This window comes from Labeo rohita, chromosome 2, assembly GCF_022985175.1.
Source record: "Labeo rohita strain BAU-BD-2019 chromosome 2, IGBB_LRoh.1.0, whole genome shotgun sequence".
NCBI classification, from domain to species: Eukaryota; Metazoa; Chordata; class Actinopteri; order Cypriniformes; family Cyprinidae; genus Labeo; species Labeo rohita.
The window spans coordinates 27,452,757-27,480,555 of NC_066870.1; the positions used below are offsets into that span (position 1 = coordinate 27,452,757).

Genomic DNA, 27,799 nt, shown 5'->3' on the forward strand with positions numbered 1-27,799 from the left:
ATCTCAAAATCTCAAAATGAAGGATTTTTCTGAAAAACTGGCCAGTTTAACTGTTCAGGACAAGCAAGGAACAACGATCACTAAACAAAAAAAAAAAAACAGCTGTGGATCATTCACCTTACAACATAGTATTAAGTACAAAAAATTGATGCTGATAAGTTCAAGATGTTCCTCTTTCTCATTCCTTTCATAAGCAGCTTTTTCTGTTATAATAAACTGGGGAAAATGCACTTTGTTAGACTGATTTGTTTATTTCTGACATTCTTGCTTAGCTTACAGAAATTTTGATGTTGAAATATTTTTAATTATCACAGTTAATGGTTACTTTTTTAATTGCAATTACATTTCCATTGGAAAATGAAAGCGACATTTTGTATATATGTGTAATTTTAATTCTAACAATAACCATTCAAAAAAATGAGCAAAATTGTGATACAGAAAGCCCAAGGAAAACGCAAATAAATTAATGTCAATATAATTGTATCTACTGATACTGATCTACGGACAAAGTAGATTACTCATCGTCTAGTGGTAAAGTGGTTTTCTAATGACTTGAATTAGCTGCAAATGATTATTCGTTATGGCCTTGGGGACTGAGGTGTAGGCCTAGGCAGAAGCTGGAACTGAAAATTGTTTGGGGTTGTATGTTGGGACCTACCAATTATGAAAAGATGAACAGTGCAATTGCTTAGTGTGAAAGCTTTCAATTTGGCACATTAAAATATTTAGTCTTGGTAAATGCATAAAACGTTACCTTGTGGGAGTGTTAACTGAGCTGGGTGTCCCTTTAAGATAAAAAGAGAACATAAGCATACAATAAGTCTAAACAGTAGAGTATCCACTTTGATGGCATTGTTACTTTATGAAGTCAAATGATATCAGAGAGATATGATTAACAATGTCAGCATTACATCACTTACTGAAACTATGTTCATGTACTGAACTCATGCTTGACACAGAGACAGATGACCCTGGGGGTGTCTAGAAGAGATTAGACGTAAAATAGGCATGATGATTGCTTATTTCCACTTGATAACTATATTAAACTAAATAAACTATATACTAGAATATAGTAGAGAAGCTAACTCACTGTGATGCCGAGTCTGGAATGTCTAAACCTCTCCAAAGTGTCACCCGAACTTGCACAACAACCAGAATTTAATTGGATTATTTGGGGGGAAAGCAAATATACTGTGTACAATTAATTCACAATGTAGAATTCAAGCTACCTGGCAGCTCTAGAGCGAGGTGTGACTGTGAAAATGGAATGGGAAATCAAATGTGATGAGAACAAAATATTCAGTGTTTCAAACTAGGAGGTGAAGTTTGTGTATCAAGCTACGAAACTTGCTACCTGGTGATGTGACAGCCACAGGAAGAATCATCCTTGGAGTTCCTCTATATATGGAAGGAACATATTTTATATGTACAGTATACATTATATTATATTATGACACACATCTACACTCACAAAGACAATTATCTGTATTTACCCATTAATTGAAAACCTCCCAGGAGATGTCTATGTGGACGGAAAAAAACACTATATCATCCAAAAGGGAAGTTAGAAGGGAAGCATGAGACATGCAATAAAAACCTCTCACCCTCCTCTGAGAAAGCGGCTTCTTTAGTTCTTCGTTCTCCAGTTTCAGCTCAGCAACTTGCCTTAAATTAAAGAAAAGTAACAAACAGTCCCATTTTTTAAAGTGCCATTGAATACATCTCAAATCTAAGCCACACCTGCAACACTGATCACGGACTTCTTTCAGCTTTCGTTCCAGTTCCACGGACCTGCTTCTTAAGAATGTGATGACTCGCTCCTTTTGCCTTTTCTGAAAAATAGCAATCTGAAACAATCGCATCTCTTTAAGTTATAAATAGCAGAATTGTTTGCGTAGTGCGCAATGTCACTCTGACATGATGATTTCATGTACCAGAGTTCATAGCAAATGTTTGTTTGTTTTTTTGGCCTTACAAATTCAGTCAATTATAAATGAATTGGGACAAATGTATTTGATCAGCAAAAAGTGACCTGTGCAATGTGTTCCAGTCGAGTCTGAACGAGTTTCACTGGATCTTTGAAAAACATCTTTTCTTGTGGCTTCATCTTCAAAGAAATGAAAGAAATATGTAGGAAACATGGTTGTTTAAATATTATTTGTATAGTTAACAAAAGATAATCCTTTATATAAATACAGTATAGCTCAAAAGTTTGTGATCAGTAAGATTTTTAATGTTTTTAAAGAAATCTCTCATGCTTCCATTTATTTGATCAAAAATTCAGAAAATACGTAATATTATGAAATATTGCAATTTAAAATAAAAGTTTTCTATTTTAATATAATTTAAAATATAATTTATTCCTGTAATACAAAGTATTCCAGTCTTCAGTGTAATGTGATCCTTCAGAAATCATTCTAATATGCTGATTTATTATCAGTGTTGGAAACAGTTGTGGTGCTTAATATTTTTTTGGAACCTGTGATACTTTTTTAGGATTCTTTGATGAATAAAAAGGTAAAAAGAACAGCATTTATTCAAAATAGAAATCTTTTCCAACAATATAAGTCTTCACTAATTTAACACATCCTTGCTGAATAAAAGTATTAATTTTTTTCAAACAAAAAAGAAAATATTTACTGACCCCAAACGTTGAACGGTAGTGTATAATGTTACAAAAGATTTCTATTTTTAATAAACGCTGCTTTTTTAAAAACATTTTATTCATCAAAGAATGATTTCTGAAGGATCATGTGACACTGAGGAGTAATGATGCTGAAAATTCAGCTTTGCATCACAGGAATAAATTCTACTTTAAAGTATATTAAAATAGAAAACCACTATATCAAATTGTAATAATATTTCACAATATTACCGTTTTTTCTGTATTTTAATCAAATAAACAGCCTTGATGAGCAGAAAAGCCTTCTTTTAAAAACATTAAAAATCTTACTGATTCCAAACTTTTGAATGGCAGTGTATATATTAAATATATAAATATTAGTATTGAGGGTTTTAATAACTAGTCCTACTTTTATCTAATTTTTAGTCAAACAATTTGGAAAAAATAAGCATATTACTGTTATCTTCTGCCATTTTTCATTACAGACATTATTCAAGACACTAACAGTAAAGATTCTCTGCATTTAGGCCTACCTTTTCTTTTTTATACAGATAATTGTCAGCTGTTGTTTATACAGCACACACCAACTGAACTCGTTCTCAAAATTAAATTTTGACTTGAAATTTTCACTGCCTTAATCTTTCACAGTTGCAACAAACTGTGTATGAACACAACCATATTTATCATTTCAAACGGGTCTTGACCACCAGGCCCACCTCCATCCAGTGTGTGCAACAGGACCCTCAGGGTAAGCTGTAAAGTTTGGGGGTGGGTAGGAGCATAGTTTCCAAGGTGGGCTAAACCACCCAGGCCCCGCTGTGGAGCAAGGCCTTCTAACAACACTATTCTCTCTGAACGCTGCCAAGATGATCTAGTTTCTCAGTGCGGGTTGGACTTACCTGATCAGAAATGTGAAGGTAGTTACAGCTGGCATGACAAACTCGGCACTGGCCTTTAGGAAGATATTAAACGTACTTGGTGATTCACACTAGCCTCGGAAATAAAACCAAAACCACTCAAAACGAGCATATTGCGTAATTTACTCACTTGTATTTACGCAGTTCTCACAAAATATATGACCACAGCTGGAGACTACGAAAGTTTTCCCTTCTCTCACAAAACAGTTGTTACAGTGAAACCAGTTCATTTCCCTACTATAAAAGGTCACACACAAACTAATTAGTATTAAACGATGACTCCGTTTGTAAAAACGTTTCATGCTAATCATGCGGTAACTTGGAACGCTAGCAAATTGTCGACTGTGGTAGAAATACTTATAGTATAAACAATCGTTTTTTACGAATGGTTTGTTTACCTGAATAATTTACTTGTAGTTATTACAGTAGCATAGTAAATTTTTTTCAAATTTTTGACCTCGAGTGAGTCGATGGCGCCATAAATCGTAAGAGAATTCCTGAAGAAAACTGTTTTGGCGCCATCTCTTGGCCAGCTTAGTAAAGTTATAAAAGCGGTTTTGAAACAGTCGAAGGCACAAAAAGTTGGAATCATTTTCAGAATATTTTAACTAGAAAGTATCTTTTTTCCTGACCTAGGCATTTTACACTAAATACAGATGGTTTGGGGGGCAGCTAACAACAAAAAAATAAATAAAAATAATAAATGGCTAAGGCAGAATCATAACCCAATGTATATAACTGTTAATGGATAATAATGAACAACATCCACTTTTATAATGGTTTATTTATCTCAAGAAACAGAAAGGTTGAACAGGAACAGGTAGAGCTCCACCCTAAGGACGTCCAAAACAGCTCCGGTGGCTTGGAGGCACCCATCTCTGGAAATAATTCAACACAACAGATGTGGCATAAGTGAAGTTAAAATAAATAAACCACAATAGCAAGATAAAATGGCAAACCTTGTCAAATCCATTAAGGTATGACCCAGTCCTCAGTTTTCAATAATAACCAGAGGCCCAATAACAGAATTTAACGTTGAGGAATCTGTAGATCATGCAGTTAGTCAGTTCATGTCCAGTAGTAAAACTCAATGATTCTCTTCACATGGAGAAATAGTGCGTAAACTTTTAATCTACACTTAATGGCAAAGTAATTTAAAGTTGGCTAGCAAAAATAGAGAACAGTGACCTGCTGTTATTCCTCTTTTCTTTCTTCCTTGACAGTTAGTGTCACAGCAGTTGCAGAGAGAACTCTGGGATGGATCATCAACCAACACCCATCTGCAAAAAGAGAAAGAGCCTATTCATAAGTTCTACAAGAGGCTTTCAATTTTAAAATCATCATACCGTGAGCTGGTCCTGTCATATTGACAAGCTTTCTTGCCACCATCCAGGTCTCTTGGGTCCCATGCCACAAGCCTGCAGTGTAGGTAGACCTGAGGATGAAGCAAAAGAAATTAAAACACTTGAATGAATAAAACAATAAATAAAAGTAAACCAAGTGAACTTGCATCTTCTCCAATGACAAACTTGAAAGCTTGAAGACTTAGCCTGATCTCTGACAATTGCGTTCTTGGCAGAAATATGGAGTTTGTATTTTTGCTGTCTACAAGACACCTTGAAGCAAACAAAAAAGTAATTAATTTTAAAGGATAAAAGACTATAAACTGCTGTGGAACATGAAAAGTTTTTTGGCTCCAGAAAGAGCACATCTTCTCACACATACCCCTTATTGGTAATGAGTGGGTAAACACGAGAATCTGGACCCAATTCTGGTGTAGTGGAGGCCAGACATTCATCCAGCAGTAGTATTAATGGCTGATGGCTCTGCTGGGTGACCGAGGCAGCAATTGGGATCATTGAGCCTAGTGAGAATGTTGTGGTAGTGGCCACACCACTAAAGTCATCTACAAAGAGAAAGTTCTAAGACCTTTGTATATTCAAGTCATCAAAAATGTCTCATTACAAATGTATACACACACCATTCATAAGAGCTATACGAAAGGCCAGTTCTCCCTGGCCATGTGTATAAAACATCAGAGGATCATACAAAGGAGGCGCCCAGTCTTCCGGCCTAAAAGGAAGGCAGCAGTTTTTGATCTACATCAATCATAGAAGGTCTTTAAGCAGCAATATGCCATATTAAAATAGAGCAAGGCATGTTGCATCTTTGAAATGCATTTTAATAGACCTAGACATCACCTTTCATATGCACAGGCCACAGGATAAGAAATTGGTGCTGCTCTTGACAGTGTGGGAGAAGTGACCTCGGTCTCAAATATTATCGCATCGGTTGTCACCTATGAAGGGAAAGAGATTGAAAATAGATTACTGAACAATAATATAAACAACCACAACCTTGTCATATAGAGTGTTTTCACGACACGTCAATCACTCGGCCATATTGGCGGCACTGCATGCAAACAATGCCACTGAATGGAACAAAACTTGCATATTTTGACGATTATTGCTGCTGACAGTGGTCAATTATAATCATGTTTTGGGCTGTACTAATCAGTCAAACCAGAAATAAAAAAGTAGTAGGCTGCTACAGACTGCCAAAAGTTATAACAAATCAAGGAGAAGAGTGCAAAAAAGATGCCAGAGGAACAAAAGGTATTTTTGGTTGGCCAAACTGAACCAGGATTTCCAGGGCAAAAATCTTGACAACATTGGTGTTTGTTTGTTTAGGATATTTAGGCTAATATCCTTTAATACCACTCAAACGTCTCTTTACCAACAATTAATTTCAGTTTGTCAAAACATTGCACCATTTCCTGCTTACGAAGTCCTTCTCTATTTCACTTAGCTTCCACAATTTTTTTCTATGGTTTAGACAGTATAAATTAGCAGAACAATATATTCAATCGTACATTAACCATGCAATCCATGCTATTGTTTACAGCCAAGTATCGCCAATATGGCCATGCATCCAGGTAATTGACCAAATCATGACGCAAGTGCAAACCCTCTGTAACACAGTTTAAACACATAAGAAATAGTTATTAGTTACTTAATGGCCCAGTGGTTCATACTTCCAAACGTAAGTACATCAGACGGCAAATCAGTTATCCTTTACTAATTATGAATAACAGTGAACTTTTCTGAACTCACCAGCCTCCTAATATTACAGGCCCAAAATTCAGCATAGAACACTGCCTCGGACCCTTGAGGTTTTACTGAAACCTGAGTTGGAGGACAGTCACCCAGACGAAGTAAGGACGGATCCACTTGAGAGTTTGCGTCAACCCATCGCACAGAGACAGAGTTTTTTCCGCAATCCACAGTAATTTCTAAAGGGAGTTAAGTTTGGATATGGATTTAGAATTGGTATATAAAAAAAAACATCAATAGTACGCAATGTGAATGTTACATGATTTGTTTAAATGGCTCCATCTGGTATAAGTCTCATATTATATTACCTGCTTGTGCCACTAAGAAACCAGCCAGACTTAAAAAAACAAGTACCAAAAAGGAAGGCATTCTGACAACACGTTGTCGCATACTTCAAGGAAATACTTATGCACTTTGATTGATAGCTGACCTAATTAAAGGATTCACATCTGAAATGCACTGTTCAGGTGAGCTTAATGAGCATCAGCTGCTAATGGTCCGGCTCTGATCACATAAAATGTGACAAATACTTCTAGAATCCACCTTATTTTTCCCTAAGGGTGGGTGCGGGCATTTGTAAATTGTATACGTCTGGCTTCCGGTCTCATCGGCGTCCAGCTGTTTTTAGCTGTACAGTTGTACTGTAGCAGCAATATTGCAAATTGGTGTCTTACCATCTTATTTTAAAGTATTATCTTAATAATATACACACTGGTTTGTAGTACAAGCAGACTTACCATTTACTGCAAGTTGTTAATCTTCTCCTTGTTTAGCAGTTAATGAACCGGAAGTCTGGCGTTAAAGAATAAGGTGGATAGTGTTTAATAGATTAGTGCTACATGATGTTTTCAAATGCATATAAACTGGAAGAACTTTGTATTGGATATACATTTAGTAGTATGCTTCTACAGTTCTACAGTTGTGTATTTGAATGCCATGTGTAGGATTTTTGTGCCATCCTTGCCTTAAGAAAGTTCTGTTTTGCAACATTTGCAAAAACACCTCTTTAACACGGCTGAATCATAATCACTCCCAAGCAGCATTACAGCAGGTTGCAAAAATAGTTTTTATGAGCTCGGGTTCAGTGAATATCTGTAAATGTGCATTTCTGTGGATTTTCATTTCACACCTGAGCAAGCGTACAACTACATTTTCATTTCATTTTTTACAAATCAGATACACCAGATTTTCACAATGCATTTAACCTGTTCCCTTAATTTAGAGTAATCAGTATGATGATATATCTGAGAGCAATATTGAAAATATATGAGCCATCCAAAACTGCATTGACACAGCTGCACTTTTAGAAGATTTACATCATTTATGAGAAAGTTAAAGAGATCACAGCAGGAAAGTTTCAAGTAATAGACTCAAAGGATGTTCCAAAGTCATTTAATGGACAACGTGACGTATAAAAGATGAAGTAGTCAAATCTGATGACTGATTGGGCCACTCCTAATGACTCCCTTCGGTCAGGAATCCTGCATCTAAAGGAAAAACGAAACGAAAACAAAAAGCAATGGATTATTCCACTCTACACAATGCCCATTTATCACAACAATATCATACACATAGAAAACTCCAATGACCTGTCAGTTATCCATTGCATCACTAGACAGCCACTGTGCCTACCAAGGAGGAAAAACAAACCACTACAATATGCATAACATAATCCTATCATAAGATAATCGTAAACAATTCTAAGAACATAATTACAAAAGATAAGGATGGCACGTCAGAGTAACATCACGACGAATCTTCTGTAATTGTCAAAGGTCCCAACACAGACTTTAGCACCAGTCCTTGAGGTGCTGTAATGCAGAAACACTGAATATTAACCTAAATACATATTTAACATTAGTTATTAGGCAGTATGATTTCGATTTACCAGAATCTGTGTCCCTCTTTCCACGGCCTTGACATGTTGAATCACAGCACTGACAAAGAGAACTCTGGAATGGGTCGTCTAACAGCTCCCACCTGTTAAGAAAGCAGCATTACTGGATATTTTCCAATAAATCATAACTAATGAAGCAGTTTAAGTACAAATCAAGTTTACACTTACTCTCCTGTGGCTTTATTATAATTGCAGGCCTTCTTCGCTTCGTTGAGGTTGTCAGGGTCCCATGCAATTAATTTGCAATGGATGTAGACCTGCAGGAACGGAACAGGCAGCAACAAATTCAGATGTTTAAATAACGTGCCGTATTCCTATAGAGGGACTCCCTTACCTCTTGTCCCACAGCGAATCTGAACGCTTGAAGGTGAAGAATCATCGAGGAGGAGTGATACCTTGGTAAAAACCTGGAGAAGCTGTTCTTACTATCCATGAGACACCTATGATGGGTTCAGTGATAGAAATACAGCCACTAATTTGCAGAAAATAATATGCTGACTAATGGATATTTAATTAAATCACAAATGTACACACCCTTTATTGGTGATGAGTGGGTACGTAAGAGTATCTGGGTAGATTTCAAGTGTTGTGGAGGCTATACATTCCTCCAGAAGCAGCAGCAGAGGCTGATGGCCTTGCTGGTTAACACCAGCCCAAATAGGAACAAAAGATCCCAGTGGAAAGACATTGGATTCTGCAGGGCCACTGAAATCATCTGGAAGGATTATGATATGCACGTTATTGTAATAGCAAGACCAAGAGAACTGGCAGATTAAGATTTTCCTGCTTACAATTGAGAATTGCCATGTGAAAGGCCAGTTCTCCATGACCTTGGATGACTCCAGCAGAAAGGCTCTGGAAGGCAGGAGTCCAACCCTTCGGCCTAAAACACAATTGAAATTATTGTATATCATCCATGGGAATGACCTGAGGTCAAGACTCAAGAGTCCTGGTGAAGATCTGTAGTACCTAGTTGTGGTTACCTGTCATACACACATCTAACTGGATAGCTGAAAGAAGGAGGGTAGGGCTTTGGCATCGGCCTGTAGGTTAGCTTGTTCTCATACACCAAGTATTTCCATGTTGCCTAATTGTAAGGGAGATTAAAAAAAAAAAAAAAAAAAAAAAAAAAAGATCACCGTATTGTCAGGACTGAGCGGTTAATGAAATCAAACTCACCGTTCGTCTGAAGTCACAATCAGTAAGCGGATAGTAAAAGTCTGCATTTGCTCCTTCATTTGACACATTTGAGAACCGTGAAGGATAGCAGCTACCCAGGAATAGACGAGCAGGATTTGCAGTCATCGATTTATCCACTTTCCACTTAACATGAACGGAACCCTTCTCACATGTAATTTGGATAGCTATAGAAAAACAGACAAGTAGTACTTATTTTATGCTTTAAAGTTAAAGAAAATTGAAATTCAACTTAAGCTGGCATCTGTGATTGGAACCTGGTTTCAAACTAGATAATTAGCAAGTACATCCATTATTTGGATTTACTGGTCTTTAAAACATCGTGACTGGTCAACCAGGTAACAATCAACTAATGTGTTCCGAAACACAACTACCAGCAAAAGCTGGATTTTTCTAGATGTTGGTTAACTTGTTGAGAACTCATAATGCATAATGTTTTTTTCTTCTTGTACCATTACCCTCATTACTATCTTCAGACATTTCAAGCGCTGTGGCAATTGCAAAAACCAAAAAACCTCGCCATAGGTAATTCATGATCAGGTAGTCCAGACCTAGTGTGACGCAAACCAAACGCTCTCTGTAAGCAGCTGAATTCTGCTACTTGGTCTAATCAGTAATTTACAACACCTGGCACCTGACTGGGAGGTAATGAGCAGTATTTACATACTAATTTAAATCTATATTTGTCTATATTTGTATTATAATGCATTCTTTAGCGATTTACAATTTTTATATCATTTTAATGGTTTTACTGGGATTTATTTAGTTGGATCCAACAAGACGCTGAGAAGCGGAACCATCGCGTTTCTACCAAAACACCCGGAGTTTATTTAGGATACACGGGAAGTCACGGAGCTTTTTCCTGTAGAAGCATTTTAGCCGGTTCATTTGCATTAGGTCTTATTGTTAAAAATATCATCTAGTTTCAGTTTAATCTGTATGAGCTAAAATTTAGCCATCAATATGCTGATTAAAGTTAAGGTAAGATATTTTTGTCCTAGCTTTTGTCGTAGCTGTCGCTATGAGTTTCTGTGATCTGTTTTAACCTTTCCAATATTAACATCATGTTGATATACGTGCTGAATTTTTAACGGCAGAATAACTGACTCGTCAAAGTGCAGAAGAATGTTTTGAATTAGTAGTTATTTAAATGTATTAGAAATAATTATATTTGTATCGTGTTTCAGACACTCACGGGCAAAGAAATAGAAATTGACATCGAGCCTACAGACAAGGTATGACTATTGTTCTTAAAACGTAGATCGTATTTCGTATTTATATCATCTTTGAAAGTATTTGGAAGTTTGTTTTCTTTTTCAACGAGGTGGAGAGAATCAAAGAGAGGGTGGAGGAAAAGGAGGGGATCCCACCACAACAGCAAAGACTCATTTACAGCGGAAAACAAATGTAAAATCTCCCATTAATACGTCAGTTTGAATTCAGCTATTGAGGGGAAAATTCTCACCTGTTCTTCTTTATTTCAGGAATGATGAGAAGACTGCTGCTGACTACAAGATACAGGGAGGATCTGTCCTGCATTTAGTTCTGGCTCTCAGAGGAGGGCAAAACCTGCACTAACCCTGCAGTCTGTCCTGTTAGGACTGTAAATAGTAGAAATCTGTGTTATCATGTGATATGTATCATCAGCAGAATTGCCGAGAGGCTCTGCTGTTTAAAGCCAAAAGTGGACATTTGGCTTTGCATAAAAATCACTGTCTAAATCATGTTAGTGTGATCACAGCAGGTTATGAATGAGTAAACATGCAGATGCATTCTGAACACTGTTTACAACCTAAATATTAGATCATGTTGAAGTTTGTTTCTGCCTTTTTCATTCTGCAGTATGTGACAGTATAAAATTATGCACAATTATGCACTCTATAAGAGCCCATGAAGAAAATTAGTTTGCATTATCCCTTGCTATTTTAAAGAAATAAAAACTCAACTCAATCTCCTCATCCAGCTCTTGATAGTGTTATTTTAGTATTATTGAGAAACTACTTTAGTTTGTAATACTTACATTTTTTTAAAAATATGTCTATACATTTTTTATTTTTATTTTGGTTTTAGTTTAGTACATCGAGTTACACTAGTTGATAAGAAATGTTGCTATTGCATCTGGTTCAAATAAAATAAGTTTTTTTTTTCAGTTAAAGTTTTTTATTTTAGGTAATAAGCATGTTTTTTTTAATTGGTTTTAGTTAACTATAATAACCATGTTGTATTGTAATAGAAATGCTCACTAAACCATCATCTTCCTACAACTCATTTCTTGAACGCAGTGCATTATACCATATATATGATTTATTGTATTTTGTTTGGATGAAAGAGAAATAAACAATGGATATTTGTGGTTTCACACACACACAGTGAGGTTGAGAAATATGAATTGTACATTCTAAATATTTGAGATGTTAAGTCCACATTCACTGTCAATAAAATGGTGCTCTAGGAATATCCTGAGGCTTTGAGAAGAAAAGGTAAAATGACAAAAAAACGACAAATAGAAAGGCTTGATAACAGTAAGGCAATTGGAGCTCAACTGACCTCACAGCTCGTGTTTGTTCCCAGAAAGCATCTGAATAATCATTTATGGAGGTACACATGAAGCATATCAGTAATTCAAGTTCTTCAACTTATTTAGTGACAGTGCATAAAGGATCCTATTATTTTGACTGTTTAATCTTGTGCAGTAGACTGCACGTGAAACCACACTTTGTTCTAGACGATTCAAACCAAGATAACACTTCATAAAAACCTGTTGTATCAAATCTGTGCTGGGACAGCGTTTAGTCCACAAGAGAGGTTGACAGACAGCTGCCTATGTCCGTAAATCTCCATTTGCATGGGAAAGACAGTCATGGAGATTCTGGACTCGTGTAGGTCTGTCACAAAGGACTGATCGATGGCTGACAGGCTGGGCTAGGAAAGGAGTCAATTTGTACTGTGTCCTGATGCACTGCACCCTGATTTGAGTAAGACACCCGGATCCGCATCTTAAGGCTGACCTGTGGGGGTGGGGATTGGGATATAAAAGTATAGTCAAGCTTGTGCATAAATAGTGCTGATAAGTTTAATAAGGAAGCTGCACAAAAATAAAGCAGGGCAGACTTGCCTTGTTAGGGTTGTTGAGTAAAACGATCTGTGTGACTTGACCAAGGCCATGTGCTGGAATCACATTACCACTTGGAGCCTTCATTTGCAGCTGAACACTCTAAAAAGGGATAAAGTCGTTATTTTTGATTTCTTTGCACACAAAATATTTACACAGCTTCATAACATCACTGTTGAACCACCAATGGACTATTACTACCTTTCTGGGCCTTAAACATGGTAGCTGCATTGCTAGGCAGGGTCAGAAAACTCTCGGATTTCATCCAAATATCTTAATTTGTGTTAAATATCTTCATTTGTGAATGACATGAGGGTAGGTAATTAAATGATAGAATTTTCATTTTTCAGTGAACTATCCTTTTAAATCATTTGGATTTAATGCGTTTGAGTGCTGCATGAAGCAAAAAAAAAGTTTAGTGCACAAATAATATTTGTGAACAGTGTGAATGCTGTGACCTTTTAATATGGCTGCTGAAATTAATATCTGCTGCTTGTGTGTGCAAAAACAGGGCTATGTTTGAAAGTGGAGCAGGTACGGACCTTTGGTACTGCTGCTTGAAGAGTGAAGTTGGTGATGTCAGTCTGAGTGGAGTTAGAGGCAATAAGAGTGACCGTGACCTCGGTTTCCGTTTGTTTGTCGCATTGGATCTTCAGGCTCAATCCGTTCTTCTCGTAGACTGTCAGGGTGACAGTCTGTGGAACTACATGCATATAAACACAAGATTTCAACATTTCTGGTTCATTTTTTGGGTAAACCATGATGCATTTTTTTCAGGATTCTTTGATGAATATAAAGTTCAAATGAACAGCATTTACTGAAATAGGAACGTTTTTTAACACTGTAAATGTCTTCTTTACTGACATTTAAAAACCAAAATCAATTTAATGTATTCTTTAGGTCCCCAAACTTGTGTATCTTTCAGGAAAATCTTGCAGCTAGTGAGTAATGGTGAGTCATAAGTTTACAAACACCTTGCAGAATCTGCAAAATGTCAATTATTTTACCAAACTAAGAGGGATCATACAAAATGCATGTTATTGTTTATTTAGTATTGACCTGTATATTCATATAAAAGATGTTTACATATAGTCTACAAGAGAAAATAATCATTGAATGTATAAAAATTACCCTATTCAAAAGTTTACATACATGATTAATAATACTGTGTTGCTGCGTTTTTTTTTCTGTGAGAGTTGTTCATGAGTTTCTTGTTTGTCCTGAACAGTTAAACTGCCCACTGTTTTTCAGAAAAATCTTTCAGGTTTTTCAGCATTTTTGTGTATTTGAATCTCTTTCAACAATGACTATGATTTTGAGATCCATCTTTTCACACTGAGAACAACTGAGGGACTCATATGCAACTATTACAGAAGGTTCAAATGCTCACTGATGCTCCAGAAGGAAACACGATGCATTAAGAGCCAGGGGGGGTGAAAACTTTTGGAATTTGAAGATCAGGGTAAATTTAACTTATTTTGTCTTCTGGAAAACATGTAAGTATCTTCTGTAGCTTCTGAAGGGCAGTACTCAATGAAAAAATATGAGAAAAAATGATGAGAAAAATGTACACATCTTCATTGTTCAAAAGTTTTCACCCCCCCGGCTCTTAATGCATTGTATTTCCTTCTGAAGTATTAGTGAGCGTTTGAACCTTCTGTAATAGTTGCATGCGTGTCCCTCAGTTGTCCTCAGTGTGAAAAGATGGATCTCAAAATCATACAGTCATTGCTGGAAATTGTTCAAATACACAAAAATGCTAAAAACCAAAGAATCTGTGGGACCTGAAGGATTTTTCTGAAGAACAGCAGGCAGTTTAACAGTTCAGCACAAACAAGGGACTCATGAACAACTATCACTGAAACAAATAAAACACAGCTGTGGATCATTCAGGTAACAACACAGTATTAAGAAGCAAGCGTATGTAAACTTTTGAACAGGGTCATTTTTATAAATTCAACTATTATTTTCTCTTGTGGACTGTATGCAAATGTGGAATATCATATTCAGGTCAGTACTAAATAAAAAAGTAACATGCATTTTGTATGTTCCCTTATTTTGGTAAAATAATTAACATTTTGCAGATTTTGACATCAATTGTATGTTCTCACCTGGTGCCAGCTCCAGTCCTCCCAGCAGGTCAAGAAGATCGGCACTAGAGGTAGTTGTTGCAGTGCTGGTTGGGACGGGGTTGGGCTGAAGAGGTGTGTCGGTCCCACCCAAAAGATCCAAAAGGTCACACACCTAACAGAAGTGCAAATCCAAAAAAACGATTTAACTATTGTTCAACGGTTCTAAGTTCTAAATACAATATCCTATAATTATAATTACCTGGTTTGCTGGTTCTGCGAGCAAACCTGCCTCAACTGGCTTGGGTTTGGATGGGTCAGGCTCCTTAATCTCTCCTGATGTGTCTCCATTAGTGTGGCCAGGTGAGTTCTTATCCATCACTGGCATTCTCTCCAATACAGCAGCTCTGAGAGGAAGACAATGAACAGCAGCACCATTCATGCATAGCGTTTTTTTAAATAAGCAATAATATACTATGAAAACACAGGCCGGTACCTCATGTGGTCATATTTCTTAAAGAGTGCATTATATTCGACCGCTCGCTGCTGAAGTTCCAGGTCAATGCAGCTGCCGTAAATACTGACAATACTTCTGATTCGGCTGATTAAGAGAAAAACAAAAAGATGGCAAAGATTTAAGACCAAACAGACTACAGAATCAACACAAATAAAATATTCCTAAGAGATATTTAATATATTTTCATGTTTTCTGGGCCTTGAACGTGTCAGCTGCGTTGCTGTCTATGCAGGATCAGAAAGCTCTCAAATTTTTAAAAATAACTTAATTTGTGCTCTGAAGATGAACGAAGCTCATACGGGTTTGGAACAACATGAGGGTAAGCAATTAATGATAGAATGTTCATTTTTTGGGTGAACTATCCCTTTAAAAAATGCAAATACATGAATAACACCATTAAATGTAATCTTTATCAGATTTCAAAATGAGATGTTATAATGTTGTGATGTCTAAACTCATTTGTATTTATTTTTAATGTATTAAGATACACAGTACATTTTTGAAACAATTATCAACCAGAATGGTAATATCAGTGCATCTATCATCCACAATTCCCACTACTTCTCATATCGAATTCATAGTACATTCTTGCTAGTATTTCATAAAAGTGTGTCTCACTCGACATTGTCTGTGATACGAGTGCTCAGCTTCATGGTAGCTGTGAGTGCGAAGCCTCTGGTTGCCGCCGATGACATGTGAGACTGTAGAACTGTTTCCAAGGCATCCAGGACGTCATCCTCAGTAACCTAGCGACAGAAACGGCCCAAAATGCAATTTACTTACCATTTACAAAACAAGTACTGTGCTGGTACAGCGTTGGCATCAGATATTTGTACCATAGTACTTTCATACTATAGTCTAAACAAGTGCAAGCACGCTAGTCTATTGACTAGTTAACTGGGTCAACTATCAGCCCTGCCACAATAACTAGCATATTCATGTACAATTGTATCTACATGATACTCCAAGATACTCCAAAAAGAGAAGAACTTGGCACTACCACCATAATTGTTCAAATCTGTAACTTTGGAAACTCTCTGTAACAGATTATATGTATCAATTTATCTGTCAGAATTACACTGATGCTATATCAACACTAACTGGTGCTTCTATATAATTTCTAAATAATCTTCATTTCTGTTTACCTGCACAGGCTCAATCTCCTCACACTCCCCCTTCAGCAGCAGGTCTCCATACTCTCCTATACACCAGCATGCAACTTGGACCAAGGATTGCTATGAAGATAAACTGTTTATTTACACACAAGCACTTACAAAGGGCACATATAAATCAAAATGCTTGGAAAAAAAATGGGACTGTTCGCACATGACACATTCTTGCAATCAAAATCATGAAATGCAACATCCTAAAAATGCCTTGTTCATGGTTTAGAGATGCTCGATGCACAAAACACATGACGCATTCACAAGATTCAAGCTTGCATCTATTGTAAATACAGACCTATAAGCCAAGAAAAGCATCCTTACCTGTGAAATATCTTTTACAAGCGCTTTATAGAGTTTGTGAACAGTGTAACAGTGGAGCTCAGATGCAGTAGTGATGAGTTGGATCAGGTTGGGCACAGTCTCATCTCTTACATCACCCCCTGCCTAGAAGAGATGTATGTTGTTTACATTTAAATGACTGATTCTGTTGATTCATGTTGTTCAAACTCATTTTATAGAACCCTGATCATGACGTGGGGGGAAATATCGCACAACTTTTAAACTTATTTCCTTGTTTTAATTAAATCATGGCCACATTGTACTAATTTGTTCCCTCATTTTGGCAAATCATGGTCATGTTGTAATTACTTTCTCTTGTTTTAATTAAATCAAAACAGGAGAATAAATTACTACCTTGTGGCCATGATTTAATAAAATGAGGGAACTAATTAAGTAGTGGAAAAATTTTTTTAATTCATGGCCACAATTTAATTGAAACGAGGGAACAAATACTTAATTTGTGGCTATGGCAATCATATTTTTGTCTGCATGTCAAGGCTAGTACATTTTCTGAAAATCATGAATGTGAGTTTTAGGAGATTTTAATAAACAATATTAAAGTCTGTTCTTCATACAAAGCTATCTTATGGCTTCAGAAGGCATGAAATGATGCACACCAATCGTATACAGTGCTGCCTGAAAGTTTGCGAACCCTTTATAATTTTCCATATTTCTGCATAAATATAACACATCTTCAGATTTTCTGAAAGAAGTCCCTAAAGTTGAAAAAGAGAATTTAACCAAACAAATGACACAAAAATAAATACTTTGTAATTTATTTAATTAAAAAAATGATCCAGTGTTAAATATTTGTGAGTTGCAAAAGTATGTGAATCTTCGCTTTCAGTATCCGGTGTGACCCATTTTTGATAAAATAACCGCAGGTTACGTATTTTGTAAGTGTTGATCAGTCCTACACTATGGTTTGTAGGAATTTTAGCCCATTACTCATTACAGAAGCACTTGATGCCCTGTGATGTAGGTGGGTTTCCTCTTATAAACTCCTTGCTTCAGGTCCTCCACAACATTTTAATTGGATTAAGGTCATTTCCAAACATAAACTTTGCTCTTCTTTAACCATTTTTGATAAAATGACTTGTGTGCTTGTGGTCGTTGTCTTGCTTTATGACCCACTTTCTCTTAAGATTCAGTTCTCGTACAGATGTCCTGATATTTTCCTTTAGAATTTGCTGGAATTCATTGTTCCAGGATGGCAAGCCGTCCTGGCCCAGATGCAGAAAAGCAGGCCCAAAACATGATATTACCACAACCATATTTTACAAATGGGATAAGGTTCTTATGCTGGAATGCAGTGCTTTTCTTTCTCCAAACATAAGACTTCTCATTCAAATCCAAAAAGTTTTACTTTGGTCACGTTTATTCACAAGACATTTCTCCAATAGCCTTCTGACTTGAAATTCTGCCATTCACACCATGGTTGTTCAGTGTTCTCCAGATGATGGACTCATGAACATATTAACCAATGTGAGAAAGGCCTTTATGTGCTTAAAGGTTACCCTGAGGTCAGTCTGACTGTGGATTTGTGGAGTCTAAACACTTTAGAGATGGTTTTGTAACCTTTTCCAGCCTGATGAGCAACAACAGCTCTTTTTCTGAGGTCCTCAGAGATCTCCTTTGTTCATGCCATGATTCACTTCCACAAACATGATCAGACTTTAATAGATTCCTGATTAAGAGTCCAAATTAAGAGTCCATTTGTTCAGATGTTTTATCTATCAACAGGATGACTATCAGGTGCCAGTGTATGCCCTGTTTTAATTAAAACAGGGCATACACTGGCACCTGATAGTCATCCTATTGATAGATAAAACATCTGAACAAATGGACTCTTAATTTCACCTTCAAATTAACTACTAATCCTAGAGATTCACATACTTTTGCAACTCACAAATATTTAACACCAGATCATTTTTCTCAATAAATAAATTACAAAGTATATATTCTCATATCTCATTTGTTTGATTGGGTTCTCTTTGTCAACTTTCAGGAAAATCTGATTAACTTTTTGGTCATATTTATGCAGAAATATAGAAAATTCTAAAGGGTTCACAAACTTTCAGGCACCACTGTATATTACTTTTATAATGTTGTTTTTTATCAAGCATCTTGCCATTTAAAAATTACCACTTACTTTTATTGTATGGAAATGTGAGCTAACATTGTGCCTAAGATGTCCAATTGTGTTTTACAGAAGAAAGAAAATACTACAGTTATTACAACATTTTTGGATTAACTATAATCAAACACTGAAGTTTACAGAATGAACGTCATTGTTTATTTGTGAATGGGATTTTTCATCATATTTTAGGAGGTATGTAACTTGTTTGGTTGTGTAATAGTGGCTATTTACCGTGGTGAGCACATGCAGAATGGTATCAATGTGCCAGCGCTTAGAAGGGGAATACCTGACCAAGACACAAAGACATGTGCTGTTCAGTGCCTGTGACTTTCCACATACACAATAATAGACAAGTTAACACAAAAAATTTGCATTTTACAATGGGCAGGCCAGTGATTGGTGAGCTGAGATGTTACTTACATAGCAAAGACTGATCTTATGCATTTTAATTAGCTTACACTGACACTGCTAGTTAATCAAATGATGGGCATGTGCATTAAAACTCAGTGGACAATGTCCTGTATGAGAGCAAACGTCTGAGAGGTACTTGCTTAGATGCAAGTGTTCAATAGGAGAGACACATTGACAAATGAAGAGGGCCGAGCCACAGACACACAGACATATAATAGATGGAACTAACAGGTAGACACGAAGTACAAAAGACTGATGATACCTTTCAGCAGCGTTGAAGATGCCAGAAGCTGTTTGAGATCGAAGCTCTGGGGGACAGGTTGAAAGAAAAATGAGGAGCTCCTTCATCATTGAGCGAATGTTCACAGCAGACACAAGGGCAAGTGACAGATCCAGTGCGCGACTGCAAAAGAAAAACAGCAGAATAAATAACAGTAATTACAAATCCATTTGTATACATCTGTAATTTCTACATTTCTTCGCTTTTTGGAACTTATAATACCGTTTCACTGAGGTGTCTTGATCTTTTAGACAGTCCACAATAGTGCCTCTGTGCCGCTGCACTGCATTGTGGTCCGTCTGCACTATCTTTTGGAGAGATGTCATTGAAATGTAGCTGTAACAGATGAGAGGAGACAGAAAAGGAGAGTGTGCTGTTGTGAAGGTTTACAATAATATTTTCTGCTTTGAATTGACATTATACTTGCATTATATTGGAGATATAAAAAAACAACATTTCTGAACAAGTTTTGTACAGTAAGATTTGTAATGTTTTTTAAAGAATTCTCTTCTGTTCACCAAGCCTGCATTTATTCGATCCAAATACAGCAAAAGCAGTAATATTGTGAAATATTTTTACTATTAAAATAACTGCTTTATATTTGAATATATTTTACATTTTTTTTTTACTACTTTAGCATCATTACTCCAGTCTTCAGTGTCACATAATCCTTCAAAAAAGATTATTATTATCATCAATATTTAAAACAGCTGAGTACATTTTTTTTTTCAGGATTTTTTGATAAATAGAAAGATCCAAAGATCATCATTTACCTAAAATAAAAAGCTTTTGTAACATTATACCACTTATAAGCTTGGAGTCAGTAATTTTTTTGGTGGGTAAATTATAGAAATTAATAATTTTATTTAGCAAGGATGCTTTAAATTGATCAAACATGATGATAAAGACATTTATAATGTTACAAAAGATTTCTATTTCAGATAAATTCTGTTCTTCTGAAATTCTACTCAGCTGTTTTTAACAATAATAATAATAATAATAATAAATGTTTTTTGAACAGCAAATTAGAATATTAGAATGATTTCTGAAGGATCTTGTGATTGTAATGATGTAATGATGCTAAAAATTCAGCTTTGAAATCACAGAAATAAAATTTTTTTAAAATACATTCAAATAGAAAACAGTTAATTTAAATATTATAAATATATTTTAAAATTTGACTGTTTTTGCTGTATTTTGGATCAAATAAAAAACATTAAACATCTGTTCAAAAACCTTTGACTGGTAGTGTATATATTTTTAACCTCCTGCTGCTGCCTAACACGATAACACATTCTTATAATTCTGCTCAAATATGAACCAAAATAAGCATGTGGTTACAAAATCACATAAAATAACTGTTAGATCTATTTGAATCAATTCAGATTAACAGTCCTATTATTTTTAAATTTAAATCTCTAAAATAAAGAAACTTACCGAATATTCCTGTCATTATTCAGTAGAAATCTTCCCAGAATATTCACAGCTAGCACCTTAAAAGCCATAAATTAGATGCATTTAATGACCTCAAATAAACTACAGAAAAAAAACATGCCATGCTCCTTTTTAAACTAAACAATCCTACTCAGCATAAAACTGTATATGAAATTATGACCAACCCTAAGTCCGCTCTCGGAGTTAATGTCCATGATAGTTAGGACTGTTTCATACAGCACAGCACTGCCTGCAGTCTTACTGCTGTCTGTATTTGTAGCCACCTGTGCATCAGAATAACCAAGGCCAAGCATTATAAACTGTTTTAAATATACATAACTACATTACACAGGGTGTGTGCTTGTTCAATTGTACCTGTGCCAACAAATCATTCATGGCATCACTAGCAGTGTCATTATTGTGACCCAGGATTCTTAGCAATCTAAGAATGCGAACCTGAGGGGCAGAAAGAGACCAATCAAGTCTTAATATTCAGAGACTTCAGTATAAAATTTAGAAATTATGTTGTAGCTTAATAACAGACCTGTAAAAAAGGATCGCTGATACCAGCTACATTGTGCTCAGGTGAATAACTGGAGGTCACAAGACCTTTCATAATCTGAACCAGTTCAGGAACAGCCTATTGAAATAGGATGAATAAAAATGTAAGAGGTTTGCATAACTGTGAGTAGTTAAAGTAAAGGTGAAAATAACTTGAATTACCTTGCGGAACTGATCGAGAGTGTCAGGATTACGCGCACACAGTTCAGTGATAAGAACTACAGCCCCATGCAAAACCCCTGTGAAACAGATAGGAGGTTATTAAAAAAGCACTGCACATAATACATTAACTTTTTGTTTATTCATAGCTGTAAAAAGATATAGCTAACCATGGTTCTTCTCAGACAGCAGAGACCTTGCTGAAGGAGTAAACAGCTCTGCGAGCTCTGGGACCTTTCTTATTATGTGGACGGCACACAGCGTGGCCTAAAGCATTAATCATTATGAACAGCGCACAGATACAAAACATGATTTAGCAGGATTGTGCTAGTTGGGATGCTGACACGACATGACTTCAACTGCAAGTTTATTGACATAAAATGTCATGAGCTGACCTTTTTCTTGATATAAGAATTAGAGGCCCTGAGGAGCCGTTCGATCTCCGGTGCCAGGTCTCGACACATCTCAGCTGAACCCATGCAGGCCAGAGTGCACAGAGCCAGAGACTGAACATACTGACTGCTGTGGGAAAGGTCACTACAACAGACATAAAATGGCCAGTTAGAATAACGATTCATAACTTGAATAACAATATATCAGCAAATAAAAAAAGTAAACAGAACAAAAAAAAGTGTTTATATGAAATAAAAGCTAATTTGTTTAAAGGGATAATTTACTCAAAAAAATAAAATCAGCTGAAAATGTATTCATCTAAGATGTAAATGAGTTTGTTTCTTCATTAGAAGAGATTTGGAGAAATTCAGCATTACATCATTTGCTCATTAATGGATATAGATATGTACAGGTCGATGCCCTATTAGTGGCTGTTTCTATGAGCTGCTATGAGGTAGCTGTCGGCAAAGGCTTGAGAGCAAGTTGCCTGTATGTCTTCAACACTAGTTATTCATGTGTATGAATATCTATATCTGCAATAGACTTCAGCAAGCGATTTTGCTAAACTAACGCTACACAAGAAGATGAAGCTGTTAGCTAACACTACATTTAAAAGGTATTACAGTTTAATAACCTGTAATATTAAGTTAATACATACTAAAAAAACAAACTACATATTCTTACCTCTGGAATTTTATCTAATTTCTTCAAGAATTTAAATTTCAAAAGGGTGCACAATGTGGCATCTTGAAACTTATAGATTTTTATTATGAGTGACAACACACTGACCATTCCAAGATGGTGAAAAACGTTGTCTGGAGCGATAGAATGTGTCATCTACCTATACATACAGTTGAGGTCAAAAGTTTACATACAACTTGCAGAATCTGCAAAATGTTAATTATGTTACCAAAATAAACGGGATCATACAAAATGCAAGTTATTTTTTTATTGAGTACTGACCTGAATAAGATATTTAACATAAAGACGTTTACATATAGTCCACAAGAGAAAATAACAGTTTATAGAATTTATAAAAATGACCCCGTTCAAAAGTTTACATATGCTTCATTCTTAATACTGTGTTGTTACCTGAATAATCATAAATTATGATTATTTTTTTTGTTTAGTTAAAGTTGTTCATGAGTCAATTGTTTGTCCTAAACAGTTAAACTGCCTGCTGTTCTTCAGAAAAATCCTTCAGGACCCACAACTGAGGGACTCATATGCAAGAGCCAGGGGGTGAAAACTTTTGAACAGAATGAAGTTGTGAACATTTTTTTTTACATGTTTCCCAGAAGATAAATTAAGGTAAATTTACTCTGATCTTCAAATTCAAAAATTAATGCATCATGCATCATGTTTTCTTCTGGAGCATCAGTTTGAACCTTCTGTAATAGTTGCATATGACTGCCTCAGTTGTCCTCAGTGTGAAAAGTTGGATCTCAAAATCATAGTCATTGTTGTCATTGTTGTTTTTTTTTTGAAGAACAGCGGGCAGTTTAACTGTTCAGGACAAACAAGGGACTCATAAACAACTATCACTAAACAAAAAAAACACAGTTGTGGATCATTCAGGTAACAACACAGTGTTAAGAATCAGGTGTATGTAAACTTTTGAACAGGTTATTTTTTATAAATTCAACTATTATTTTCTCTTGTGGAATATATGTAAATGTCTTTTATGTGAAATATCTTATTCAGGTCAGTGCTAAATAAAATATAACATGCATTTTGTATGATCCCTCTTATTTTGGTCAAATAATTAGCATTTTGCAGATTCTACAAGGTGTATGAAAACTTTCAACCTCAACTGTATCTATGACCAATGGATTCTCTGTAGTGAATGGGAGCTGTCAGAATGAGAGTCCATCTAATAACATCTAATAAAAGCATCACAATAATCCACTCGATTCATCAACTAACATCTTGTGAAGTGAAAAGCAGTAAATTTGTAAGAAACAAGACCATCATTAAGGCATTTTAACTTTAAACTGTTGCTTCTTTGTTGAAAACTTTGTCCAGTGAAAAAGTCCATCCGATGTTGTCTTCTCACATCAAAATCCACCAATATATATTGTCTGGGTCTGATTTCATTTGTAAACTATGCATAATCGTACTTGTGAGTATTTCTCTCCTGATTCAGACAAAAAATAAATGTCTCTACAAAAGGCAATATTATGGACACAGGACTGGCATTTTAGCCAGAAACAATGGGTTGAAGTTAAAAATGACTTAATGATTACAAATATGTAACTTTTTTCCCCTCACAAGAAATCAACTGATGGACTGGAGTCGTGTGGATTATTTGTGGATTATTTTGATGTTTTTATCAGCTGTTTGGACTCTACTGACAGCACCCATTCACTGCAGCGCATCCACTGGTGAGCAAGTAATGTAACGATAAATTTCGCCAAATCGGTTCTGATTAAGAAACAAACTCATCTACATCTTGGATGGCCTGAGGGTGAGCACATTTTAATTTTTGGAGGAGATGTTCTTTAAAAATAAATAATTAAAAAATATGAATAAGTTACAAAAGTCATTCGGCTTAAAAATATATAAAGTATTTACTTCTTGATTGAGTTGGTAATCAGTAAGCTAGCATCCTGCTTCTCATCAAGGAGCATCATGGCTCCCAGGTAACCAATGCGCTTCTCGCTGTACCTGGGGCTGGCAATCAGACGTACACACTCCATCTGCGGAAGCCAATATTACAGTTATCACCATTTAAAAACATATAACAGGTGAAATGAAAAACATAATATAAAGTACAGAGGAAGAAGGATGCAAAAACAAGACATAAATGAAGTGATGTGATGTAAAACCTCTTTATCCATAAATGCACAGTTACCTGGCCGAAGTGTGCAGGGTAGCCTAGCATGTGCACATAGAGTAGTTTTGCCAGGCTGTGCGAACGCTCCCCATTGTCACCCTGTCGAAATTGTGCTCGGATATCCGCACACTCTCTTTGGATGATGCCCCTCTCCTCACCTTGCGTCCGGGCACTTCGGATGACCCGGATCATTTCCTGTAAACGCACTGATGGAGTCATGACTGTATCTGTAATCAGAGAGATTGAGAGAGGTATTTCATCGAAATTGAAAGAGGAACAAGCACATACACAGCATAAACCAAGGACTTTGCATTGTCAGTTCTTTGGTACTTGTTTTAATTGCATATTAAAGGGATAGTTCACCCAAGAATCAAAATTCTGTCATTAATTACTCATGTTGTTTCAAACTCGTAAGACCTTCGTTCATCTTCGAAACACAAATTAAGAAATTTTTGATAATATCCAAGAGCTTTCTGATCCTGCATGGACAGCAATGCAACTGAAATGTTCACAGGCCCAGAAAATAGTTAAAATTGTCTATGTGACAGCTACAAGAAAACTTGCATTGCTGTCTTTGCAGGGTCAGAAATATCTTCATTTGTGATTCGAAGATGAACGAAGGTCTTGTGGGTTTGGAATGACATGAGGTAAGTAATGACAGAATTGTCATTTTTGGATCTGTCCCTTTAATGCATTGCACTTTCAAATAAATGTTTCTATTTTAATATACTTTAGAATGTAATTTATTCCTGTGATGACAAAGCTGAATTTTCAGCAGCCATTACTCCAGTCTTCAATGTTACATTATCCTTCAGAAATCATTTACATATGCTGATTTCATGTTCAAAAAACATTTATCATTATCAATTATACTGCCTAATAATTTTGTAGAAAACGTAATACATATTTCTTTTTCTTTCATGAATACAATGTAAAAAGAACTAGAGGTTTTTTTGTAACATTATTTTTATAACAAATTACTTTAATGTCACTTTTGAAAAATGTAAACGCATCCTCACTGATTAAAAGCTTCATTTATTTTCAAAAAGTACATGTGGCACACCATATATGTGACCCTGGACCACAAAACCAGTCATAAGCACGGGTATTTTTGTAGCAATAGCCAACAATACATTGTATGGGTCAAAATTATAGACTTTTCTTTTATGCCAAAATCATTGGGATATTAAGTAAAGATCATGTTCCATGAATTTCCTACCATAAATATATCAAAACCTAATTTTTGATAAGTAATATGCATTGCTAAGAACTTCATTTGGACAACTTTAAAGATGACTTTCTCTATTTTTCTTTTTGCACCCTCAGATTCTAGATTTTCAAGTAGTTGTATTTCAGCCAAATATTGTCATATTCTAATATTGTCATATTCTAACAAACAAACAAACCATGCATCAATGGAAAGCTTATTTATTAAGCTTTTGGCTGATATATAAATCTCTCTTTTTTTTTTTTTTTTAAAATGACCCTTATGACTGGTTTTATGGTCCAGGGTCACAAATTAGTCAATATATACTCTCAGTGTATGGACACAAATAGTGTAAAAACAATTGTGTGTTCCAAAATTAGTCATTTTCGATTTCACTATTACTTTAAAAACTATTCTAAGGGTGCCGTCCAGTCACTTCACTTCCTCTTGGCCCAGGTGAGGAACATACACCTGCTTTCACTTCATATCTTCCCATGTTGACTACATTCTTACCCGCATGCGCACCGCAAGCACTACGCGGCCTTCAGTCGCTGTGACGTTCGTTTCTATCAAATCCCATTCCACATCTCATTATCGTTTTGACATCTAACACAGCCATTTTCATATATTATTTACAACGCGGTCTATGCGTTCATATACAGACAGTTTCCTCGATCCACCATCTTCAAACACAAACGCTGTGTGTGCAGAAAATCAGATGCATTATAATGCTGATAATGCAAGTGATAACGACAGAAAAGACACGAAACATCTGAAAACTGCGATAAATTAGCGCTGCGTTTCGCTCTCAGCGTTTGCAAGAGATGTAAACATTTCTTGCCTTGTGATACACTGCATCGGCTTGTGATTAAACTGAGTGCTATTATGACACTTTTCGATGGCAAAAGTCAAGTTTGTACAAGTCCCGAGTGTTGTCAACCTGTGTTTCTGTTCGCTGACGTTCCAGCATCTGATCCCGAGCTCATCGTCTTACCTTTGGCAGCGTAGTAATTCCAGTCGCCGAAGCCTGCCACGGGCTGCTCAGTGCCTAATTCATCCGCTCCTCCTCTTATGTTTAACCTTGCGATGTAACCGTTGGTAACCAGACGAGGGCTTTTACTGTACGAGTAACTTTACGCTGTAAGAGCATTTACAAATGTGTCCATAAGCCTCATAGTACAGCGCAACTTCCGCCATCCGGGTGTGCCATTCATTCCCGTCCAGCTGCTCTGGAACTGGAAAAATACTTGTGTGCAGTGTGTATTTAAAGGACCCATGCACTATTTATTGATTTTTCGTATTTTTTTAGGGTAAATTGTATAATGAATCTTACAAAATATGGCAAGACGTTGAATATTTATTCCATAAAATAACTAATATAATTTTCTGTGTTGCTCATTTTCAGTTTTACTAGTACAATACCGTGCG

At 35.9% G+C, this 27,799-nt stretch overlaps 5 protein-coding genes across 9 annotated transcripts; 1 reads left to right on the plus strand and 4 right to left on the minus strand.

Annotated features, from left to right (window-relative positions):
* Positions 1 to 296: 296 nt before the first annotated feature.
* LOC127177580 (RING finger protein 212B-like) lies at positions 297 to 4,181 on the minus strand. Of its 2 annotated transcripts, XM_051129926.1 has the most exons (13): positions 3,939 to 4,181; positions 3,671 to 3,777; positions 3,523 to 3,575; positions 2,033 to 2,107; positions 1,741 to 1,847; positions 1,605 to 1,665; positions 1,494 to 1,522; positions 1,355 to 1,398; positions 1,230 to 1,254; positions 1,091 to 1,139; positions 921 to 981; positions 755 to 785; positions 297 to 654 (listed from the first exon to the last, which is right to left on the minus strand). In XM_051129926.1, exons 1-13 carry the CDS (start codon positions 4,130 to 4,132, stop codon positions 579 to 581), a joined length of 912 nt encoding a protein of 303 aa, XP_050985883.1. In that variant the 5' UTR covers positions 4,133 to 4,181; the 3' UTR covers positions 297 to 578. The 2 variants fall into 2 exon arrangements, with proteins under 2 accessions (XP_050985883.1, XP_050985890.1); XM_051129933.1 differs by lacking the exon at positions 2,033 to 2,107.
* A 125-nt stretch (positions 4,182 to 4,306) lies between these two features.
* Positions 4,307 to 7,119, minus strand: zp3f.1 (zona pellucida glycoprotein 3f, tandem duplicate 1). Its single transcript, XM_051129876.1, has 10 exons — positions 6,962 to 7,119; positions 6,654 to 6,832; positions 5,742 to 5,839; positions 5,522 to 5,613; positions 5,266 to 5,446; positions 5,051 to 5,156; positions 4,887 to 4,975; positions 4,729 to 4,820; positions 4,500 to 4,584; positions 4,307 to 4,418 (listed from the first exon to the last, which is right to left on the minus strand). Exons 1-9 carry the CDS (start codon positions 7,041 to 7,043, stop codon positions 4,532 to 4,534), a joined length of 972 nt encoding a protein of 323 aa, XP_050985833.1. The 5' UTR covers positions 7,044 to 7,119; the 3' UTR covers positions 4,307 to 4,418; positions 4,500 to 4,531.
* Positions 7,120 to 7,673: 554 nt separating this feature from the next.
* Positions 7,674 to 11,356, minus strand: zp3f.2 (zona pellucida glycoprotein 3f, tandem duplicate 2). 4 transcript variants are annotated; one of them, XR_007829868.1, is made up of 11 exons: positions 11,213 to 11,356; positions 9,730 to 9,914; positions 9,534 to 9,637; positions 9,342 to 9,433; positions 9,085 to 9,265; positions 8,885 to 8,990; positions 8,719 to 8,807; positions 8,542 to 8,633; positions 8,370 to 8,464; positions 8,243 to 8,281; positions 7,674 to 8,140 (listed from the first exon to the last, which is right to left on the minus strand). XR_007829868.1 is itself a non-coding variant. In XM_051137528.1 (10 exons), exons 1-9 carry the CDS (start codon positions 10,279 to 10,281, stop codon positions 8,400 to 8,402), a joined length of 990 nt encoding a protein of 329 aa, XP_050993485.1. In that variant the 5' UTR covers positions 10,282 to 10,373; the 3' UTR covers positions 7,674 to 8,140; positions 8,370 to 8,399. The 4 variants fall into 4 exon arrangements, 1 of the variants encoding a protein (XP_050993485.1); XR_007829866.1 differs by lacking the exon at positions 11,213 to 11,356 and adding an exon at positions 10,206 to 10,373; XR_007829867.1 differs by lacking the exon at positions 11,213 to 11,356 and adding an exon at positions 10,206 to 10,373 and having other exon boundaries at positions 8,243 to 8,305.
* On the plus strand, positions 10,486 to 12,112 carry nedd8l (NEDD8 ubiquitin like modifier, like). Its single transcript, XM_051137544.1, has 4 exons — positions 10,486 to 10,728; positions 10,935 to 10,982; positions 11,072 to 11,154; positions 11,232 to 12,112. Exons 1-4 carry the CDS (start codon positions 10,711 to 10,713, stop codon positions 11,323 to 11,325), a joined length of 243 nt encoding a protein of 80 aa, XP_050993501.1. The 5' UTR covers positions 10,486 to 10,710; the 3' UTR covers positions 11,326 to 12,112.
* A 510-nt stretch (positions 12,113 to 12,622) lies between these two features.
* Positions 12,623 to 27,606, minus strand: ap1g2 (adaptor related protein complex 1 subunit gamma 2). The gene is made up of 22 exons (XM_051137505.1): positions 27,366 to 27,606; positions 25,183 to 25,391; positions 24,903 to 25,027; positions 22,331 to 22,472; positions 22,106 to 22,202; positions 21,939 to 22,015; positions 21,760 to 21,855; positions 21,591 to 21,671; positions 21,401 to 21,499; positions 21,219 to 21,274; positions 20,004 to 20,117; positions 19,764 to 19,904; positions 19,322 to 19,376; positions 16,933 to 17,055; positions 16,591 to 16,680; positions 16,064 to 16,191; positions 15,425 to 15,529; positions 15,191 to 15,335; positions 14,971 to 15,103; positions 13,402 to 13,562; positions 12,863 to 12,961; positions 12,623 to 12,755 (listed from the first exon to the last, which is right to left on the minus strand). Exons 2-22 carry the CDS (start codon positions 25,381 to 25,383, stop codon positions 12,636 to 12,638), a joined length of 2,388 nt encoding a protein of 795 aa, XP_050993462.1. The 5' UTR covers positions 25,384 to 25,391; positions 27,366 to 27,606; the 3' UTR covers positions 12,623 to 12,635.
* Positions 27,607 to 27,799: the final 193 nt, after the last annotated feature.

Excerpts from the sequence above, each read along its gene's own strand:
- ap1g2 (XM_051137505.1), bottom strand. The coding sequence starts at position 25,383 with ATGACTCCATCAGTGCGTTTACAGGAAATGATCCGGGTCATCCGAAGT. Across the intron at positions 15,104-15,190 it reads TCGCAGAACCAGCAAACCAG|GTGTGTGACCTTTTGGATCT; the intron begins GTAATTATAATT and ends CACTTCTGTTAG. Across the intron at positions 12,962-13,401 it reads TTCAAGCAGCAGTACCAAAG|AGTGTTCAGCTGCAAATGAA; the intron begins GTCCGTACCTGC and ends ATCCCTTTTTAG.
- LOC127177580 (XM_051129926.1), bottom strand. The coding sequence starts at position 4,132 with ATGATTCCAACTTTTTGTGCCTTCGACTGTTTCAAAACCGCTTTTATA. Across the intron at positions 1,399-1,493 it reads GGGAGGTTTTCAATTAATGG|AGGAACTCCAAGGATGATTC; the intron begins GTAAATACAGAT and ends TTCCATATATAG. Across the intron at positions 1,255-1,354 it reads TGTGGCTGTCACATCACCAG|TCACACCTCGCTCTAGAGCT; the intron begins GTAGCAAGTTTC and ends CCATTTTCACAG.
- nedd8l (XM_051137544.1), top strand. Across the intron at positions 10,983-11,071 it reads ACATCGAGCCTACAGACAAG|GTGGAGAGAATCAAAGAGAG; the intron begins GTATGACTATTG and ends TTTTTCAACGAG. Across the intron at positions 11,155-11,231 it reads ATTTACAGCGGAAAACAAAT|GAATGATGAGAAGACTGCTG; the intron begins GTAAAATCTCCC and ends TCTTTATTTCAG.
- zp3f.1 (XM_051129876.1), bottom strand. The coding sequence starts at position 7,043 with ATGCGACAACGTGTTGTCAGAATGCCTTCCTTTTTGGTACTTGTTTTT. Across the intron at positions 5,840-6,653 it reads CCTGTAATATTAGGAGGCTG|GTGACAACCGATGCGATAAT; the intron begins GTGAGTTCAGAA and ends TTCCCTTCATAG. Across the intron at positions 4,821-4,886 it reads TATGACAGGACCAGCTCACG|ATGGGTGTTGGTTGATGATC; the intron begins GTATGATGATTT and ends CTCTTTTTGCAG.
- zp3f.2 (XM_051137528.1), bottom strand. The coding sequence starts at position 10,281 with ATGAATTACCTATGGCGAGGTTTTTTGGTTTTTGCAATTGCCACAGCG. Across the intron at positions 9,638-9,729 it reads ATTGTGACTTCAGACGAACG|GCAACATGGAAATACTTGGT; the intron begins GTGAGTTTGATT and ends CCTTACAATTAG. Across the intron at positions 8,808-8,884 it reads GATTCGCTGTGGGACAAGAG|GTCTACATCCATTGCAAATT; the intron begins GTAAGGGAGTCC and ends CCGTTCCTGCAG.